This window comes from Echiichthys vipera, assembly GCF_963691815.1.
Source record: "Echiichthys vipera genome assembly, chromosome: 15".
Taxonomy (NCBI): Eukaryota; Metazoa; Chordata; class Actinopteri; order Perciformes; family Trachinidae; genus Echiichthys; species Echiichthys vipera.
In genome coordinates, this window is record NC_139840.1 from 17,624,219 (window position 1) to 17,643,392 (window position 19,174).

Sequence of the window (19,174 nt, forward strand, 5' to 3'; positions counted from 1 at the left end):
TGTTGAGCCAAAGCTGATCAAAACAAAGTGGGTATCATCTAAAAAAGTAGTTTTCAAGATTCAAGAAGCTTTATTTATCCCGAGGGAAATTATTGTGCAACAGTTTCAATACAAAGATGGGAAAGGGTCAGAGTAACAATAAGCTAACATAATCAAGTCAAAATATAGCTATCATGAAATAAATCAAACAATAACAAAGTGTGACGGAGTGCAACGGACATTGTGGTTAAGCGTAGGTATATACAATATACAACAATACGCACTGTGCAGTTTAGCAGCAGATTGAAATAAAATTAGTACCAACTAAATAAGTGATGAGGAGCGATAAGTGATAACAGTGTTTAAAGTGTAGCAGCATTTCTTACAGAACTAACCACTAAATCCACACTTTGTTGTTTTCAGCTGGTCCAAGTCCCTGTAGCAATCAAGTGTGAACCCCCAACTACTTGGTGCGCCCTATCATGGGCAGCCCCACTCCTCTGACATCCCTCCGTATAAGTCCTGTTTGCGTGTGTGTATAGACAGAAGTTATATAATAACAGAAATGATTGAATTTCCCATTGAGAATTAATAAAGTATCAACAAAGAAAAATAGAATAGAAACACAAAGAGGACTTTGGTATTGAAAAAAGCAATAGTTTCAGGAGGGGGTCTCTTCACAGCCAGTGTAGACAGAAGGAAGAATCACAGGGATCAATAACGACTCCTTCAGTGTCCATATATGAACACGTAAGCTTCGTTTGAAGATAAACTTGGAAAAATGTGAAAATATCCTCTAATTTATTCATTTTAAGTCTTTGTACAATTGGGGCTGGGCGATAATCTGATATGAGCATTTATCGTCTTTTAACAGTATCGTATTGTGATGAAATCATATACTGAGATATGGTGATACCCAATAACCTCATATAAATCGATAATAATAAGCACATACTCAGTCAAATCTTTCAGAAAACTCATTTTAAATATTTTTAGTTTATATTTCACAATTAAATTCTGGATATAATTAGATTTTTTTTCATTTGGTACATATTTAATTCACAGAGCAGTAAACAACAATTGGCTGATTTCAAATGTATTTATTGAATTAGCAGAGAAAATGCTATATTGTGATATAAGTCATTGAGATATGAAATGACCTACTGAATACTGAGATAGAAGATTGGGTCCATATCGTCCAGCTGTATGGTACAAAAAAAGGTGATGCCTTGAATATTTTAAAGTGCACATGCTTTGAAATGAATTTATCTCCATGATTGTTTTTATTTCTTTTTTTATTACATAGAAAACACAAATCAATGCACACACAGACACACTACATGAGCATCATTCAATGTACTGTATGCTGTTGTTATTGGACCAACCTAAAAAAACCTCATTGGTAGCCATGATGAACACACCCAACAAAAAAACTGTATAAATGCAGGGGATGCAACAAAAAAAAAAAAACATGCATTAAAAAAGAGGGGGTGATAAAATAGTGCCCTGCAGCCTGACTGACAGACACAATAGCCGTGACAGCAGAGGGGTTGATGCTTGTCCCCCTTTGCTCGCTTGCTGCATGTGGCCTTTGAACCCATTGTTGTGTCGCGGGTGACGTCAGTGCCGTGTGCGGGAGACGGAGCGGCGTGCGCCTGGCTAGACAAAGGCGGCGGACCGACCGGGGTCAGGCAGCAGCAGAGAGGGAGAGAGAGGAAGAGAAAGAGAGAGAGACTGTGTTTTTATAACAAAAAAGGTAACTGCTAACCTTGGATTTCACACTGCAGTCTTCCCTGACGGTACACAGCATGAAGACCCAGTGACACTCCCAGGAAAATGCTTTGACTTCTCCAGGAAAGAGAGCAAACAACAGTGTCCCTCTTTTTTTAACGTTTTTCTTCCTACGCCCCCCCTCCAGTTAGCAGCGTGCTAGTTAGCTTAGCCTTACTAGCTCCCTGCACACAGCAGCAGCAGCAGCGGCACAGTGCTGGTCTCCGCCTCCTCCTCCTCCTCCTGGCTGCTTCTTCTTCTCATCTTTACCCTCAAAAACTGTGCGACAAAGCGAACACAGGATCTCGTCGACAAAAGGCAAGATAAAGTAAGTTCATGTGGGTTTTAGCATTTGTTTAATTTTAAAAAAACAAATGAGAATGAGCCACAAGTTCGACTGTCAGAACAAGAGCTAACATGCTAACTAGCTGCTGTGGTGCTCCCAAACAAAGGGGTCGACAACGTGACTGAGAGTGCCGACTAGCCTGTTAGCTTTGGGCTGCTGGAGCTAACAACAGCTTATATATGCCTCTTTTTTATCTTTTATTATTTTTAATGCATATGTAGGAGTGTGTTGAGTTAGTGCCACATGTGGTCGTTGTGAGGAAACACTTTGTTCACTTGTGTTTGAAGCGGACATGCTTTTATTGTATCCTGACAAAACAATCTCCAGTCTCCTGGATGGGTTCAGTTGTCAGACAAGAAGCAACAACAGACAAAGCAAGGCGCCCAAATCAACACTGCTGCTCATGCATGCTGGTGTTGTTGTTCCACCGTCTCCAGGCTTGTTTTTTTTTTAGTGTTTCATGCTAAACAAACACTAATTCATTTCTATTTTCCTTCTCTTTTTTTACATTTTATTTCAGGAGAGGGTGAGCTCACTCCCAAACAAAAACAGGCATCCGTGATCTGATGTGAGATCCACGGAGAGACTATGCCTAGCCCTTTATTCCACCCCGAGATTATGGACCACGACGTGGTGATCAGCAGCCAGCACAACGGGGTCGGTCTGCCCCGGGAGACGGACCAGGAGACCCGGGAAGAGGACCACCAAGAAGCGCTCCGCTTCGCCCTGGACCAGCTGTCACTCATGGCCCTGGAGAAGGTGGACTGTGGCGGAGGCGGCGGGCTGGTCGACACTCTCGATGGGACCCAGGGTCCGGGCTCCGAGGGCTGCAACGGCGTGGGCGGAGTGGGCTACGTGGATCTACAGATGCTGGAGCATCCAAACGGGTCCCGGGACTCACCGTCGTCCTGCTCTCCGTCCCCGGAGTACTACGGCTCTGGCGGGTACCATATGGCCGGCTCGCATCCCATGCTCCACGGGGAACAAAGCTCCGTCCTCTGCAGCAGGAAAAGAAGTGTCAACATGACTGAATGTGTGCCTGTCCCCAGCTCCGAGCATGTGGCTGAAATAGTGGGGAGACAAGGTAAGAGGAGCAATGAGTGTGTGAGGGCTTATTTAGTGTTTATGTTTACGGAGTGCTTGTTCAGGCAGCATGCAGCCTGGTGGTTCTTTGTTTGGGTGAAGAGGAGGCTCTCTGAACTTCCACAGCCTGAGCTCGGTGCTCTGTTCTGGGTCGTTTAATGTCAGCATAAACGCGGCTACTTCACAATAAAGCCTTTTCTCTGCTATATTTATATTAAATATAAAACAGTATTAAGACAATGCATTGACATGGAGTGAGTGAGGGAGTGTGGTTTGGGAGGGGGAGGGGTGGGAGAGGGTCAGACAAAGCGGCAGATTGTCGGGAGTCTGGGCATGTCTAGCAGCCTGCACCAAACAAAGGAAATATACCGAAATATGCTGATTGTATAAACCGCAGACCATAAGAGGCAGCGCTCAACACCGGACTCACGTTTATAACTCGTTGATATGTTTAAACCGGATTATTATGGTTTCTGTTGAGCATATTCTTAAAGCTGAAACGGGGCAGCAGGCGCACAAACACGGGACTGGGCGGTGTTACGCCCTGCACCCAGCTCTGTCTGCCGAGGCTGCTGCTCGGCGCTGTACGAGCCGCTGCGCTTTTACACATGCATTTTTTCTTTTTCTTTTTTATGAACATATATCCTCCAGTTGTAATACACTCGTGTTGTGGGTTTGGTTTGCCCGTCGCAGCCGCGGCAGCGCTACGGCATTGTTCCCTTTGTTTGAAAAAGCCATGCTTTCTGCTTCCCAGAATGACATCACACTCCGCGCGTCCTATTGGTCGCCGTGAATGAAGCGTCCATATTTAAAGAAACAGAGCGCACCGGATGATGATGATGGTGCTGGTGGTGGCAGAGGAGCATGGGGTTGACTCAGGCAGTGCAGCAGCTTCATGTAAATCATGCATTTACCCTCCTGCTTTTTTGCTGCTACAGATATGTCATTGTGATGAGGCAACGTTGCTGCATAAATAAAACGCTCAAAACTGGAGTGATGTGATGGGTTTTGAATGTTTGTTTTTGAGGATTCAGTGCCCGGCGTGTTGATTCATTATTGAGCTCCATGTTTAGAAAATAAAATCAACTATAACGAAGTTGCCAGTCAATGAGGTGCGCCTACTGTTAAAATAATACAGAATATTACAACAGTCCAGCATTATAAAATAATAAATAAATACTACACACACTTCATGCTGGTTGTAATGTTTCATTTTTGTTGAACAAGTTTTAAATAGCCGTTGATTAAACTTTATGATCCATTACGAGGCTGCAGTTTGATGTGTTTTTAATATTCTGGCCACCCCAATGTTAGCAACTAAATACTATAAAAGACACCACCACAAACTGCAGTGTCCAAAATCACAAGTCTGGTGATCACTTTTGATATCAACAAATCTGAACACTGTAACCTTCACAGAGATTTTATTAGACCGTATAATATATAATCACTCGTATGTATGACTGTTATAAACAAGTGTGTTTATGTGCTTCTACATCTTCCAGGTTGCAAGATCAAGGCCTTGCGTGCCAAAACAAATACCTATATAAAGACCCCAGTCCGAGGTGAGGAGCCAGTGTTCATCGTGACGGGACGCAGAGAGGACGTGGAGATGGCCAAACGTGAAATTGTCTCTGCGGCGGAGCATTTCTCTATGATCCGTGCGTCCCGCTGCAAAGCTGGAGGGCCTGCAGGAGGAGGAGGAGGCAGCGGCAGTGGAAGCTCTCTTCCTGGACCGCCACACTTACCCGGACAGACCACCATACAGGTACAGAAACCGCTGTGGCTTTGTCGTCATGCTTTGTTTTTGTTTTCCCTCTTCCCAGTAACAAATAACGCCTGTTTACAAAGACTGCATCTCTGTTGTCTCACTATCTGTAGTCTCACTTAAATATTTCTCTTGTCACTGGTCCAGGTGAGGGTGCCCTACAGAGTAGTTGGTTTAGTTGTTGGACCAAAGGGAGCAACTATCAAGCGCATCCAGCAGCAGACTCACACCTACATCGTGACACCCAGTCGAGAGAAGGACCCGGTGTTTGAAGTGACCGGCATGCCGGAGAACGTGGACCGGGCAAGAGAGGAGATCGAGACCCACATCACACTGCGAACTGGAACCTTTGTAGACCTGCAGGGAGACAATGACTTCCACTCCAACGGCACTGATGTCAGTCTAGAGGGCCTGGGCGCTCTGAGCGGCGGACTGGGAGCGTCTCTGTGGTCCAGGGCTTCTGGTCACCATTCTGCCCCTCCTCCTCCTCCACCCTCCCCACCTCCTCCTATTCCCATGTCCATGCACCACTCCTCCAGTCGGAAGATGTCCTCCTCAGTAGCCTATCACACGCACAACGGCGGGATGAACTCAGACAACTTCAGCAACAGTCGCAAGGCCAACGAAGGAGGCAGCCCCACTAGCCCTTTTAGCACAGGCTCCAGCAGTGCTGGAGGAGGATTCACTTTCGGGGGCGACTCCACACCAGGGCTTCCCTCCTCAGATGAACTGGGTTTTGAGTTCAGTGCTGCCAACATTTGGGCACCTTTCGTCAACGGTGGAACAGGCAATAAGACGGCCAGCTCTTCCCAGCAGCAGCAGCAGCCTCTACGTCGTAACAGCAGCGGCCTCAGCGGTGGCGCCATCACTCCACGATTGTCTCCAACTCTGCCTCAGGATACGGGTGTGGGCCCACTGGATCATCCATTAGCCCGTCGTGCACAGAGCGACCCCCTCAGCACTCTGTCCTGGCTACAGTCTGGCAACGCGGGAGGTGGCTCCTTCTCCGGGGCGTCCAGCTCCAGCTCCGGCGGCTCATCGACCGGTTACTCCTCCTGCTCGGCCTCCTCCCTGCCTGGCGGCTCACCCACTGACTCCGAGGGAGGCGGCAGCGGCGTGGGCCTCAGCTCTGGGATGCTGAGCCGGCTGAAAGGCAGCTCTGGCCCCGTGGTTGCAGGTCTGGTCGGCGTCAGCCCCGGGATCAACAGGGACTGCTTTGTGTGTTTCGAGAGCGAGGTGACAGCAGCCCTGGTGCCTTGTGGCCACAACCTGTTCTGCATGGAGTGCGCCGGGCAAATCTGCCAGTCAGCTGAGCCAGAATGCCCCGTCTGCCACACCCCCACTACACAATGCATCCGCATCTTCTCCTAATGCCCCGCCAGGGAGGGTGAGGTAGGGTTTAAAATAAGAAAGGGGGGTCAAGAAGACTGGAGTGGGGTACCAGCTGTGGCGAGGCGAAGGATTCACACTAATAACTTTCACACACACGTGATGGACCATAATAAATGCATAATAGAGATGATGATACTATACGTTGATTTATTGCTGATGACTGTCAATATTAATAATAACAATAATAATAATGACTGACATATTTTCAGAGTGAAGTTAATTGAACCTGGTCTGTAGACAGTCGGGGCTCAGACAGTCTCTCAGTGATGAACTTGTGGAAGGAAACTAGTGTCTTATCTCTCTTCAGGCCTTCATTTTGACGCGGAGCAGCCTGCAGCGCCGGCTGCCGGTCTGTCTCCACATTTCTTCATTCTTGCTTCTTCAGATCTCTGCCCGCTTCTCTCTCACCGCCTTTCCTTTTGACACTTTTGTACTTAACAGATATTTTTCAATGAAGCTGTCAATGAGGCCTGCACTTTTCTACTCCTTATTTTAATGTTCTTGACAGGACAAAAACCCACTTGCTTTCTCCTCTTGCTCTCACTCGTACTGTTGTTAGTGACATAAAGTGATGGGGTTGCTATTTTTCTGTAATCTTGGAATTTTTTTCTAAAGGTCTGCATGTAGTCAGGCACCTATCGGAACAATACACTGAGGGACCGCTTAACGATGACTTCCTGTTTCTTGTTGCCACACAGTTATTAGCCGCCATCAGTAATGCCAAATAAATGCTATTAATGGACTTTTAAAAAAATTCTTTATCAAACAAGTTGGATGAATTTGGATGCCCACATTTCAAATGTGGCTGCTGCGTTGATTCACATTAATTACCCTTTTAAGAAACGTACCATTAGTGATGCTGTAGGAATGTGGCGGAGGTCAGTACTCTGTACATTTGGGCTGCCTGACAATCCCTTTACATCTCTCTCTCTCTTGCGCGTGTATGTGTGTGAATTATTTCCACTCATGCCGTTTTCACACCTCTGGTTTCTGTCCTGCTGCCCCTCTTCCTTCACTTCCCTCTCACAGTCTTACAGGGAGGCTCGGATCCATCCACACTGGGACATTTTCCTCTCTCACCCCCATCTGTTACACTCAGATCGGCTCGTTTAGAGTTTTCTACTAGTCTTTGACTCTTGACTGTCAGGCGTGTGGCTCGCAGGCATATTTTGAACTTTAGGATAAGATAGGGCTTTTCTGATGTCACACGTGAATGTTTTGTCCAATAAGGTTATGGAGAGACGGCTGCTCCTGCCACATGAAACAATAACAAGGAGCTCGATTGAACCGTTTTATTTTCATGCACTGTCACTCCCGGCCCCTCCTTAAAAAAGAAAGAAAAAAAAAAGAAACGGCTCTTACTGTTTTTTCGTAGTTTTGGTCTTCCACTCCACTCTCACAGCAAAGCTGTATGGCACTCTCTCAGATGACACACTGTCATACCCATATAGCGCTGTACTCCTGGCCAAATGTGGTGCACTATATATGGTTAGTTGTTTGAGATTTGTCCTTTTTTGTTTTCATAGCATTACTGAGTAACTCGCGTTGAGGCGGTTGCATCCTGTTTTGTGTTAGTGGATTTTAAAGAATTGTGTGAGTTTGCAGTAACTGCCTCCTATAGTGTTAATACTGTACGTATGATTTGGGCGATGTTGGTGCGCTGGTACACAGTTGCCGTTAGTGGCCCTTTTTTTTTGAACATGCATGGAATCAGCTCATAGAATGAGACAAGCCATGACAACGGAATTAAAACGACACACATGATTCTCAAGGGCTTCCTCTGACTGCACAGACACATGGTCACATTTTCAGGCTCACGCGCAGTAGGTAGAACTTATCCTTTATGGCAGCTAGTAGCTAGGTCATCCAGGGCTTCCAGACACTTTGTGTTAAAATCCAAACAGCTGCAGAATGTTTTGCTGATTTTATTAATTATATTTTCTAACTGTCCCCTACGCAGTCATCACATCCGGATCCTGTTATTAGAGCGTAGGGCATTGCAGTCCCAGTGTGTGTCCTCTTCTCTGGACGCAGTCTCAAATCAGGACGGGTTGTAGGTTTTTAATATAAAGGAGAAAATTAAGGATACCTCTACTTGAGTAAATAATTAGCAAGAATGGGCCGTTGCTGCTGTGCTTTGGTGCTCCAGCCAGTATCATGTTAAACTTTTTTGCTGTCTGACTGTTCGTTTGCTACTTTAGGTGACGAGGGCAGCAGCTGCACAGAGGAATCTAATAAGCCGCTGTCCTGGTTGAGCGCAGCAGTGCACCAATTCATGTGTCCACGCGTGTAGGATAAAAAAAAATTGACCAGGATCTGAACCAGTGGTCTTTGTGAAGACTGTCCCATGGTGCTTTGGTGCAACTCCCTACTGAAACCAGCTGAACAAATCCAGTTGGTGGTGGGGAGGCCTCTTTAGTTCTCAGACTAAACTTCTGCAGTGCACTGTAGACCTGACAACCCCGTTCACACTCTCGTCAAACATGGCAACCCACCCCCCCGTCGGGCTCTGCTGTCAAACGCCGCATCTTGTCTCTTATTACTCGTGCGCGCTCAGAACAGATACAGCCTTGTGAATGCGTCCGAATGAACGTGACTGTCGTGAGTCTGTTGAGGCCAATCCTAAATGCCCCTTTTCAAACTGTCCAAGTTGACGCGTTGAAGGAATATAATGTGTTGTATTTGCCAGATAGGTCTCGCGCAGACCCCCGGTGTTGCACTGGGATGTTTCTGGCCCAATGAGAGAATGTTAGGGTTAAATGTACAGTAGTTTAATTGTTAAAAAGGTACAAAGTTTTTCAGATTTGACTGCTGATTTTTATTTTTATTTTAGCCAAACTGATCCCCTCCCCCACTTCCTTCCTAAAGGTTTGAAAACAGGGTTTCCTGAGGCATGCTAGCCAGTGACCTCTGACCTTTTTTGTGATTAGAGGGGGGGGATGCGAAGAGAGCCACGCCAGTAAGGGGTGACAGACACCCCTTAAGCCTCTGCTCTCCTATTTTTTGCTTTAATTCTCTTTGTATGCAGAACCAAAATGTAAAACGTTGGCAAACTAGGTTTCAGGCCTGACCTGTGTGTGTGTATATACCCTGAATACAATCATTGGGCTCTTGTTCTCAAAAGCAAAATGACTTAATTGAAGATAAGTGTAGTTTCTAAAGAACATGTATCATTATTTGTAAGTTAACCATCTGCATGTCTTCAAGCCACCTGGCATTAGCTAATGATTTTTAAGATAAAAAAAAGTTTTTACACATTTTATTTTTTACAATTTATTTGCTTACCTACAGTAAATATCCCAGACAATAATGTGACCCTTTTTATTACTTCAAATTTATTTTTGTTTTCCATTTTTTTATTTTCCTTATTTCCTGTGTACTACATATAGGCAATTTATAACAAAATGAGAAAAATTATTGAAGAAATTTTAAAATTGAAATATATTTTATTTGAAAGTTTATGGACCTTTTAACCGTGAGCTGGAAAAATTGTATAATCGTATAATTTGAGCTGACTTGACGGTTATGAGAAATGTATCAAGAGTTTTATTTTTTATGCTTCTTTAATAAAGTCTTGTTTTGGTTTCATTTTTTTACTGTAAAATAAGAGCTTGTGTCTGGTGTCTTTGTTTCTGTTGTGCTCACAGTGGAAATGTGCAGCAGTCTGGAGCAGCTGCGTCCTCGCCACATGGTGGCAGTACAGACACACCTGCAGCAGATTAAAACGTGAATAATGGGACTGAAATCCGCAGTTGGTTTATAAATCTGAGACCAGACATCACTTGCTTCTTTAGAAAAATCAGTAGAACACTGGGTGGCTGTGGATCTAACAGTTAAATAGATTAGTAGCTTTAGAAGAAAAGCATTGTATTTGAAGTAGAGCTGAAATGATTAGAACATGGTAAATGCATGTTTTAAGTCCTTTATCAAACAAAAGTGTCCTTTTCCAAGCAAGTTGAAGCTTCTAAAATATGAGGATTAGCTGCTTTTCTTTTTTGTATATACCTTAAGAGTTAAATGCTTACAGACTGCTGTTCTTACAAAACAGAGTAAGGATGTCAGTCTGCTTTCTTGGAATTCCTGACTGAAATCTTTCACTGTTTGACATTTTATAAACCGCAATAGAGCTGAAATGAAAAAATTAAACAACCCACAGCAGATTAATGACAATATTCAAACTTGGAAACCAGACGAATCTGCCAAACATGTTTCATTTGTTCTTGTTCAGGCGGATAATACGCATTTGTGATTACTCTGGTGATGCCAGGCCAATAATAGTCATTCATCTTTATAGTCGTTTTTAAGGCCAAGTCCCGTCTTGTCAAGTGTTATGATCAACTGCTTTTCCTTGTGTTATATTAAACTACATATTTTGGGGAAATTATAAGACATTTCTAAAGTTTTATAGTCCAAATGTTTCATAGAGCATAAAATAACTCTTAGTTGCAGCCCAAAATGAAAAGTAGGGTCCCCAGCAGCTGTTACTGTACACATTTCTGCCTACAATTATCTCTTTCTTTGTGTGTAGACTAATTGAACCCGCTTTTTTTTCACCCCAGTTAAAACATGTGGTTCAACTTGTGTAAAGTGGTGGTGTTGTGTGATACTCCCCTCCCCCCTAAACAGAGAGGTCAGAGGTCACATGGAGAACCCACTCACTGAAGTGGAAGCGGGTTGTTTCAGCTGAAGGTTTGCGTCTTTGTCTGTTGAAACACTTTAGTTTAGTTACAGATTTTCCTGACCTACTGCTTTGTAACCCGTATTGTGCTGGTACCGTAGGGTGAAAAATAAGGCACACGTTTGGATTTGTGACACAAATGTCCTTTTAATAGGAAGCAGATCACAATCGGGCTGCATTCCAGTTCCACTTCATCCTCTTAAAGAACAATCAGTAATGATAAGAAACAAATTAGAAACATCCTTAGTAGAAAATAATTCTCTCATGCGAGTTCTGTGTTTACACTACATTCAAATTGGTTACAGATGACATATTCACAAGCTGTTTTGAAAAAGAAAAAAACAACAACATTGATGACGTATCATTACATAGCTTTGGAAATAAAACAAACAAACAAGGAAAATAAAAAAGTCACATCAAAGAGACACGTGCTGGCACGATAAAGTTTCCCATCATGCAATTGTAAGTTGATTCTATTCACAGGGTGGGCGTCATTGGTCTCCACGAAGTTGCGCGGCGTGCATGCATGCATGTGTGTCATCTTTACATGTGCCCTTTTGTGCTTGAGCAGAGGTCTGTGTGTGTGTGTGTGTGTGTTGTAAGTGTGCGTATGCATTGGGGTGTGTGTGTGTGTGCGTACATACATGAAGCAGGCAACCAACGAGCCCCAAACTGGATTTTTTTTTGTCGCTTTTCCAGCCACAAACTGACATGTTGAGTTTTGTCTTGAGCCCTGGGATTTCTTTTCAACACATACAAACAATGTAACTGCACTGTGTGTTAAATGGGGCGGAAAGCTCCTTTGAAAAAGGGCAGTGCAACCAAAATGATCTATTTTATTTAAGTGAAATTGAGTTGTTGTCTTCAAGCTAGTCGTGGTTTTGGATTTAACTTTCCCTATGATAGTAGAGAGAAGGCTCTGCTGAAGATAAATAACATTCAGGAGCTTTGTTTTTGGTAGAATTCAACAGTATTCAGTAAAGACAACATGTGACAGGCCAGTCTGGTGTAGCTCCACACGGCGACAGGAAAACCTCACTGTCACTGACATTAAGTTCCACAAAGAGACTACAAGACGAGCCGGACTATGACTGTGAGAGTTTGCTCACCTTTTTGCAGTGAAAGGTAAAGGGGTTCATTGTGTGACAAGACTGAAACTAAAACCACATAATTGCTTGGCGGTGACTCCCGATGGCTTCTTTCTTTGAGAATAAATAAATAAATAGAGCTCTGGTTCGTGCAAATTTAGCCCTAAAGGCAAGTAGGAATTAAAGGACAAAACACTTTCCTTCTCATTAAAAACATGAGAAAAAGCTTACACACTTCCAACAGGAATGAGTCCATAAATAAAATTGAATTTTCCCATTCCTTGGATCTGGATATTGCAGTTGGTGCTCCTGTATTTCTATTGACAGCGCATACATTTAGGGTATGTAGATACAATATATTGCTCACAATCTCAGAGCTCATTTTCTTAGCCCAGGTGTGACAATCAGCCCACACACACTCACACACACACACACACACACACACACACACACACACACACACACACACACACACACACACACACACACACACACACACACACACACACACACACACACACACACACACACACACACACACACACACACACACACACACACACACACACGCACACACACACACACGCACACGATAACAAAAAGACACAGCAGTGTTCACAGGTGGGTTTGTTTTTTGGTAAAACCACGAGGTTCAGTGAACATACAAACAAACCACTATTGCCTTAAAGAGATGTTTTTTGTGTGCAGGCAATCAGGAGGAGAGAGTCCTTCAGCATGGCGTGTCCTTTGGGCTTCATGAAAGACCTTCTGACTTTTTCAGAGCGTGTCTGCAGTGTGGCGGGGTTTTCTATGGCAGAGCAGGTAGTCAAGGGGGCACGAGGGAGGGGGGACCTTGTGGTCAATTTGCCAACAGATGTGAGGGCAGTATGTATTAGTGCGTAAACTGACATCCCAGTCCATGATCCTGTAGCCCTTTTTTGGAGTTAATGTGCACTCTAGGGGGTGTGGATGTGTCACTGGGGTATTGCTCTGTTTGTCGTGATGTGAAGCAAGAAAAGAAGAAGAAAAAGAAAAAAGCACATTGTGGCCACAACCTTCGTCTCTACCAACACGTCACTATCAGGCGCAGAACGTTTCCACTGTCGGTGTGTTTTCTCCGTGCTATTGACGCTAATCCGGTTCGTAATTATAAAACCATATCGTACCAGGGTTATATTATGCACCATGCTCACACAGGTAAAATATTGGTGGCACCCATCTTTTATGTGGGTGGGGTTGCCGTGGTTACAGCAAAGTGAATCACAGTGTTCCTGGGGTCAACATGCAGGACGTTTATTAGGCCTACATTACAGGACAGGCTAGTGGTGACGTTGACCCGGGAGACTGATCTAAGGTCAGTGGTTTTTTCTTTTCTTTATGTGGATTATTGGGGCAAAAAAAAGGGAGCTGAGCTTAGGGCTTTGCCTGAACTCTAACCTACACAACACATCACACCGTGGGAAGACTACGCAGCAAACGACAAGGAGGGGAGAGGGGTGGGGTGGGGGTAGGACTGACAGACCGGAAGAACGACACACAGGCAGGCAGACAAGCGGACGGACGGACGGACAGCTAGGCAAGGACTGCTCTTCTGAAGACACAGAGAAGCAAAAGTGCAAAGTGGTCGTCCTCAAACTATTCACATGGTTTAGTTGTTCTGTGTTGCATTATATCACATCTAAATGTACAGCATATAAAAGGTGTGATGTGTCACGGGAAAGATTGAGTGAGGGGTTGACAAGCTTGCTAATGTGATGCTCACCCTAAACTGAGAGCTTTGAGTTGAGCTGTGGAATTATTCAAAAGTAAATATGAATGTTTATAAACGTATTCCTCCATGTTTGCATTGATACCATTGCAATGTAAATGTTGCATAATTTATGCAGATATATGTACAATAGAGCGTTTTCATGTGTGTGCTTGTGTATTGCACATGGTTGTCTATCTATGTAGGTGTATGTGCGCAGAATAATGTCTCTGGTGTTTTTGTGCACACGCGTGTCCTCGCTCTCTCTGCTCCCCCCCCCCCCCTCAGCTGCGACCCTCCTCAGCCGAGCGCTGGTCCGACTTGAGCTTGACGAACTCTTTCGCCACGTCGTCGTTGTTGCGCTGAGAGAGGATGCGCAGCACCGTCAGGCCTGTCTCGTCCATGTGGACGCGTCTGCCCAGTGGCATCCAGCAGGTGACGCTGCCCTTACTGGCTATGTCCTTCACCTGCACCACAGCCATGCCCACGGTACGGTCCTCTCTGGCGAAGCAGTAGTCCTTCACACAGACCTGCAGCTCGTAGCTCTCTGGACCCACCTCAGTGCCCAAGGAGCTGAAACAAGACATAATTGTATCCATGTTTTACTTCACGTCTGTATGATTCATTAAGTGTATTTTTACTAATACCCAAGAATAAAGCATTTCAAACTCTTCCAGTACATTTAAGTCAACTTAAAGCTATTCTTACCTTTCTGGCATTTTTACACTTTCCTTTTGTATTCTTAAAATGCTCCTTATAAGTGTAAGGTACACTAAAATGTAAAAGAAACCCACCAGGTGTTGAAACTCATCAATATTCAACTCTCATATGTGTCTGATAAAAGTCTGACCAATCATTTTATTCTTTCCGGACAAAATTATTTGAAGAGCTTCCTGCCTGTCAGCCGTCGCTGCTCATGCTGCATTCAAGTGCCATGGAAAGTCTGAAGTTTTGGACCTCTAACTAGGCAAAGTGCACTGGAATGCCTGTCAAAATGAACCTCCTACTAGTGAATTCAGGGTCTGTCGATCTCCTCTGAATTCTCTAGTAGGATGTTCCACTTTGACAGGTATTATTATAGGTATTAAATTATAAGCAAGAAAGGTAAGAATTTCTTCAAGGTAGCTTAACATATGTTTTTATCTAACTGTCTTCTCTGTATTACTTTATGGTATTGCTTGTTTTTCAACATTTCTAATATTATAATGGGCTTGTACGTATGTCGTGTTTCATGTTGTCCTGATGTTCAACAAAACAAGGGAAAAATTAAGAAGAAAGACGATCAAATCGTATGGGTGATACTCACAACTGGAAGCTCTCGCTGAACTTGGGTGACCAGCTGTTGTTCTTGGACTTGGTGGCAAATTTCCTCTTCTTGTCACTGAGGTGAGGGCCAATGATGTAGACCTCCACGAAGGGCCTGAAGCCCTGCGCCTTCCATTTCAGGTCATTAGCAGCCACCACTGGGGGATGAATGGAGGTCAAGTTAATGAAGGAAGGGAAGGGGAAGACAAGAACATTTTGTGCAGTCTGCTCTGCTCGTTTACCTTTGACACTGATCTTGTGCTCTCCATTAGGTTGCGGTAAAATGTCCACGCACATGATCACCTCGCCGACTGCATCCACTCCAGATGCTGTAAAGACACACTCAGTTTTTACTCAGCTCATTCTGTACCCATTTGTCTGGTGGCTATAACAGGTGTTTTCTCCACAATGTAGCAAAGCTGTGATGTATGCCCTGAAGATTTGGGATGAATCAGCAGATTGTGAACTAAATTTAAACATGCAAAAACAACACGCACACACGCACTCACGCACACACCACACACACACACACACACATACACACACGCACACACTTCTCTGTGATAATCAGATGAGCGGGACTTGGCTGGGTGAGGCATCTTTTGTGCCAGCTCTATTGCTGAGGAAATGGAGAACTGTAACACAGTAATGGCTGATAATTCATTCTCAACTCTCTATTCAAACTGAAGGAAAAAGGAAACTGAAATGCAGAGAAAAGCCAATTTTCATCAGCTGAAACAGTCCGTGAACGACTTGTTCTTTCCCTCTCAAGCTCTCACCCGGTCAGCTGACGTGGACATTATCTTTCTGTGTGCATTCTGCGTTTATAACAAGCTTCATCTACCACAAGAAGAAGCAGAGCACCAAGGGTTAACACTTGCTCACTGTCTTGGATTAGCTTTGGTTTCTGACAGTTTGATCACACAGATGTCTGAGCACAAGTCTAAGCTGCTGCAGGTTGCTGTGGGGGACATGCAGATTTGAAGCTAACAATGCTGACACGTACCTTTCTCTGGCGGCGTGTCTTCGTTTGCCGTGCACCTGAGCCCTTTCCCTCCGTGGACTGAGAGGAGACAGAAGAAAGTCAGCATGAGAGGATGGGGAAAAAGTGTTATATACAGCTTTCCATCAATCCATCTGTGGGCATTTATAGTTATATTGTGTAAAATGAAAACCAGTGTTGGCTGGTGTTTCTACTGTAATTCCCTGAAGCATTGTATTAAACATTTTCTTCAGTGTAAGCAAGTTATTCTATTTAATCTCATAATCCCATTTTAATTCCATTAGCCATAGTAACAGTCAGAACAAGCAGCAGAGCTCTTTGAGAGTCACTGAAAGCATTTTTGTGTGAAATTGTTTGAGCCTGCCGTGACAGTGTGTGCGTGTGTGTGTGTGTGTGTGTGTGTGTGTGTGTGTGTGTGTGTGTTGTAGCTGTTTGAAGTCGTACCCTGAGCGCTCTGTGAGAGGACAAACTTTCTGATGAGCTTGTCTGTGGCCTGGGTGTACAGAGACAAGGCGTAGCGCAGAGACTGCAGGTCTGGACTCTTTTCCAAGAACGTCTTCTTCAGGCCGACACCGCCGGCGTGGAAGTATTGCTGCGTAACAGATGGGACATGGCACACGTATTGTAGACGGCAGAAAGACAGAAATGTACAAGTGGGACAGAAGTGTTAGCCCTGGAGCTATGGACTAAAGGTGATGTGAAGCTGGTTTGGCAACTCAAACCTGCACTTAAGTACACCAAACATGTTTATGGTGTTCAAAGTTGCATGTTTTGATTAGAAATTGAAAATAATATTAATATAATTCATATAATATATTTGATTTATACAAATACAGGTCGGCAAAAAAAAAACATATATCCAGATTCAGAGACAGTTTTTTTCTCAAGCAATTTGCACTTAAGCGAAAAAAAAACAACCTCTAACCACTGTCATCCACCCATGCTGCTACACTTTACCTACACAATGTACAATACAGTGAAATTATTCTATTTATTCTAGTGTTTTATCTTCACATTCTATGTCTTTGTCAAGGTGTGTTTTTAGGAATGTGTGTGTTTTTATGTCTTCACCATAGAGTATTAATTCTCTATGACGCCATGTCATGTGTCACCTTCAATGACATCAGTGAGTTGAAGCTCCAGATGCTTTGTAACAAACATGAATCAGTCTAAACAACACTGTAGGATTGAAGAGCATCACATTTTCCCTGATATTGAACCCGTAGACACAAAGTCTCTGCTCTTTTAGTATTTCTTCATGTTGAGCAAACACAGACCAAACTAAAATATTGAATCTTTCAAACTTAAAACCGGGGCATAATGCATTGTGTCGAATTGGTATTAAAGGGAATTCACTTTATTTATCTCATCTTTCTTATCTGCAATTTTACATTTAACATTTCAATAGAGCATGGATTTCCTTGCTAGCTGTTCTGTTTATGTGACGCAGCATACAATACCTTAATAGTGTCCAGCGCCAGCTCTATTACGGCACACTGTTTAGGACTTAGAGCTTTGGCCTCCTCTCGCCCCATGTGTTCCTGCAGAGCAGATCAAACAAAGCGGTCAGTCTATACGGTTACTGATAAAAATGTCTATATTCTTCATACATTTGTTGTGTTTTTCATCACCTTGAGCTTGGAAAGCTGGCCCAACTCCTTTGCGGCGTTGAAGATCATCTGAGTGCCCTGTCGTGGAGAGACAGACAGACAGACGAGTGAGGAGAGAAAACAAGAGGGTGGTGTTTGAGAGGGATGCAGGTGAGTGAGAGGTGAATTCAGGAGGTAAAAACTACAAGATTTCATACTTTTAAATAAACGTTCACATGTTGGGAGAGACAGAAGGTTTGAGTGCTTTGGTGTTCAGTCAGTCAGTATTGCAAGGACGCATGGGAAGGAAATGTTGCGTCTGGTGCACTGTGCAACCATTTAAATCAGGTTTGATGCACTGACATCCACAGAGAAGGAAAAAGAATTGTAAAAAAAACAAAAAAACAAACAAAGGCTACACAGGGTGGTGTTAAGGCTCCTCCCACAAATACAGTGTTCATGCTAAGAGAGGCTGCACACACACACACACACACACACACACACACACACACACACACACACACACACACACACACACACACACACACACACACACACACACACACACACACACACACACACACACACACACACACACACATACTTACAATAACCTAAGAAAGGAAGGAAGGGAGAGAGAATGGGGTAATGGCAGGAGAGATGGGTTAATGTACAATCACTCTGGACAAAGCAATGAAAAGCGCTGAAATTCAGAAGCAGAGAAGAAGAAAAAGGTGAAGAAAATTGGAGTGAATCTTATGTTACATACCGACTGGTCTGTGAGTGTTGGAAGCACAATTGTTTTTTCCATTGTGTTCATCACTAGTTTCCACAGCTCCTTCAGCACTCTCTTCAGGACGGTCTTCTCACAGATCTTAGCAAACAGCGACAGGCTATAAGACAAAAACACACATTTTCACATGTTTATATGTGTTGGCTGTTCATTCATAAAAGGTACACACAGAAACTTAACCTGTGAGAGTTGTTTTTTCTGTTTAGAATAAGAGTTTAGAGCCAGTATCGAAACTTTTTTCAGCTGCTTTGTTTGAGGAAAATAAATGTTCTAAAATAATTTGCTGCCCTTCAGGAACTTTGCCTTAAAATCAGCAACATTTCATGATTTTCTAAATTAAAAATCAAAGAAAGACTAACCAAAACTAAGAATCTGACCAAACATTAATGCATATTTTTGGCACGTCAGTCAGTTACTCAACATACGGATTTTCGATATTCAACCGTACTTACTTGCTGTCCAGGAAGTCCATGATGGGCTGCAGGACGTTGTCGGCCTCCTGAACCACGCTACCATTGGCCGGGACGGTTTGACCTTTCACCTGGGCTAGGATGTCTCCCATTTGCCTCACGTTGTCCTCGATCTGTGGCTGGAAACTGCATCACGACACAAAAAGAACAACACATAAAACAG

At 43.8% G+C, this 19,174-nt stretch overlaps 2 protein-coding genes across 2 annotated transcripts in view; one reads left to right on the top strand and one right to left on the bottom strand.

Annotated features, from left to right (window-relative positions):
- The first annotated feature begins 1,923 nt into the window (after positions 1-1,923).
- On the top strand, positions 1,924-9,650 carry LOC310957913 (RNA-binding protein MEX3B). Its single transcript, XM_083928659.1, has 4 exons — positions 1,924-2,077; positions 2,616-3,179; positions 4,684-4,946; positions 5,094-9,650. Exons 2-4 carry the CDS (start codon positions 2,684-2,686, stop codon positions 6,315-6,317), a joined length of 1,983 nt encoding a protein of 660 aa, XP_083784785.1. The 5' UTR covers positions 1,924-2,077; positions 2,616-2,683; the 3' UTR covers positions 6,318-9,650.
- A 4,485-nt stretch (positions 9,651-14,135) lies between these two features.
- The window catches only part of LOC310957909 (protein unc-13 homolog A-like), a gene marked incomplete at both ends in the record, with an annotated part of 31,688 nt that continues 26,649 nt past the window's right edge, over positions 14,136-19,174 (bottom strand). Inside the window, 9 exons of the mRNA XM_083928651.1 lie at positions 14,136-14,424; positions 15,158-15,314; positions 15,399-15,485; positions 16,163-16,219; positions 16,604-16,751; positions 17,620-17,700; positions 17,791-17,847; positions 18,518-18,641; positions 18,994-19,137. Coding sequence (XP_083784777.1) covers positions 14,136-14,424; positions 15,158-15,314; positions 15,399-15,485; positions 16,163-16,219; positions 16,604-16,751; positions 17,620-17,700; positions 17,791-17,847; positions 18,518-18,641; positions 18,994-19,137 — 1,144 coding nt within the window. The remainder of the gene's footprint in view (positions 14,425-15,157; positions 15,315-15,398; positions 15,486-16,162; positions 16,220-16,603; positions 16,752-17,619; positions 17,701-17,790; positions 17,848-18,517; positions 18,642-18,993; positions 19,138-19,174) is intronic.

Coding starts and splice junctions, on each gene's coding strand:
- LOC310957913 (XM_083928659.1), top strand. CDS start 2,684: ATGCCTAGCCCTTTATTCCACCCCGAGATTATGGACCACGACGTGGTG. Junction 3,180..4,683: donor TGAAATAGTGGGGAGACAAG/GTAAGAGGAGCA, acceptor TACATCTTCCAG/GTTGCAAGATCAAGGCCTTG. Junction 4,947..5,093: donor CCGGACAGACCACCATACAG/GTACAGAAACCG, acceptor TCACTGGTCCAG/GTGAGGGTGCCCTACAGAGT.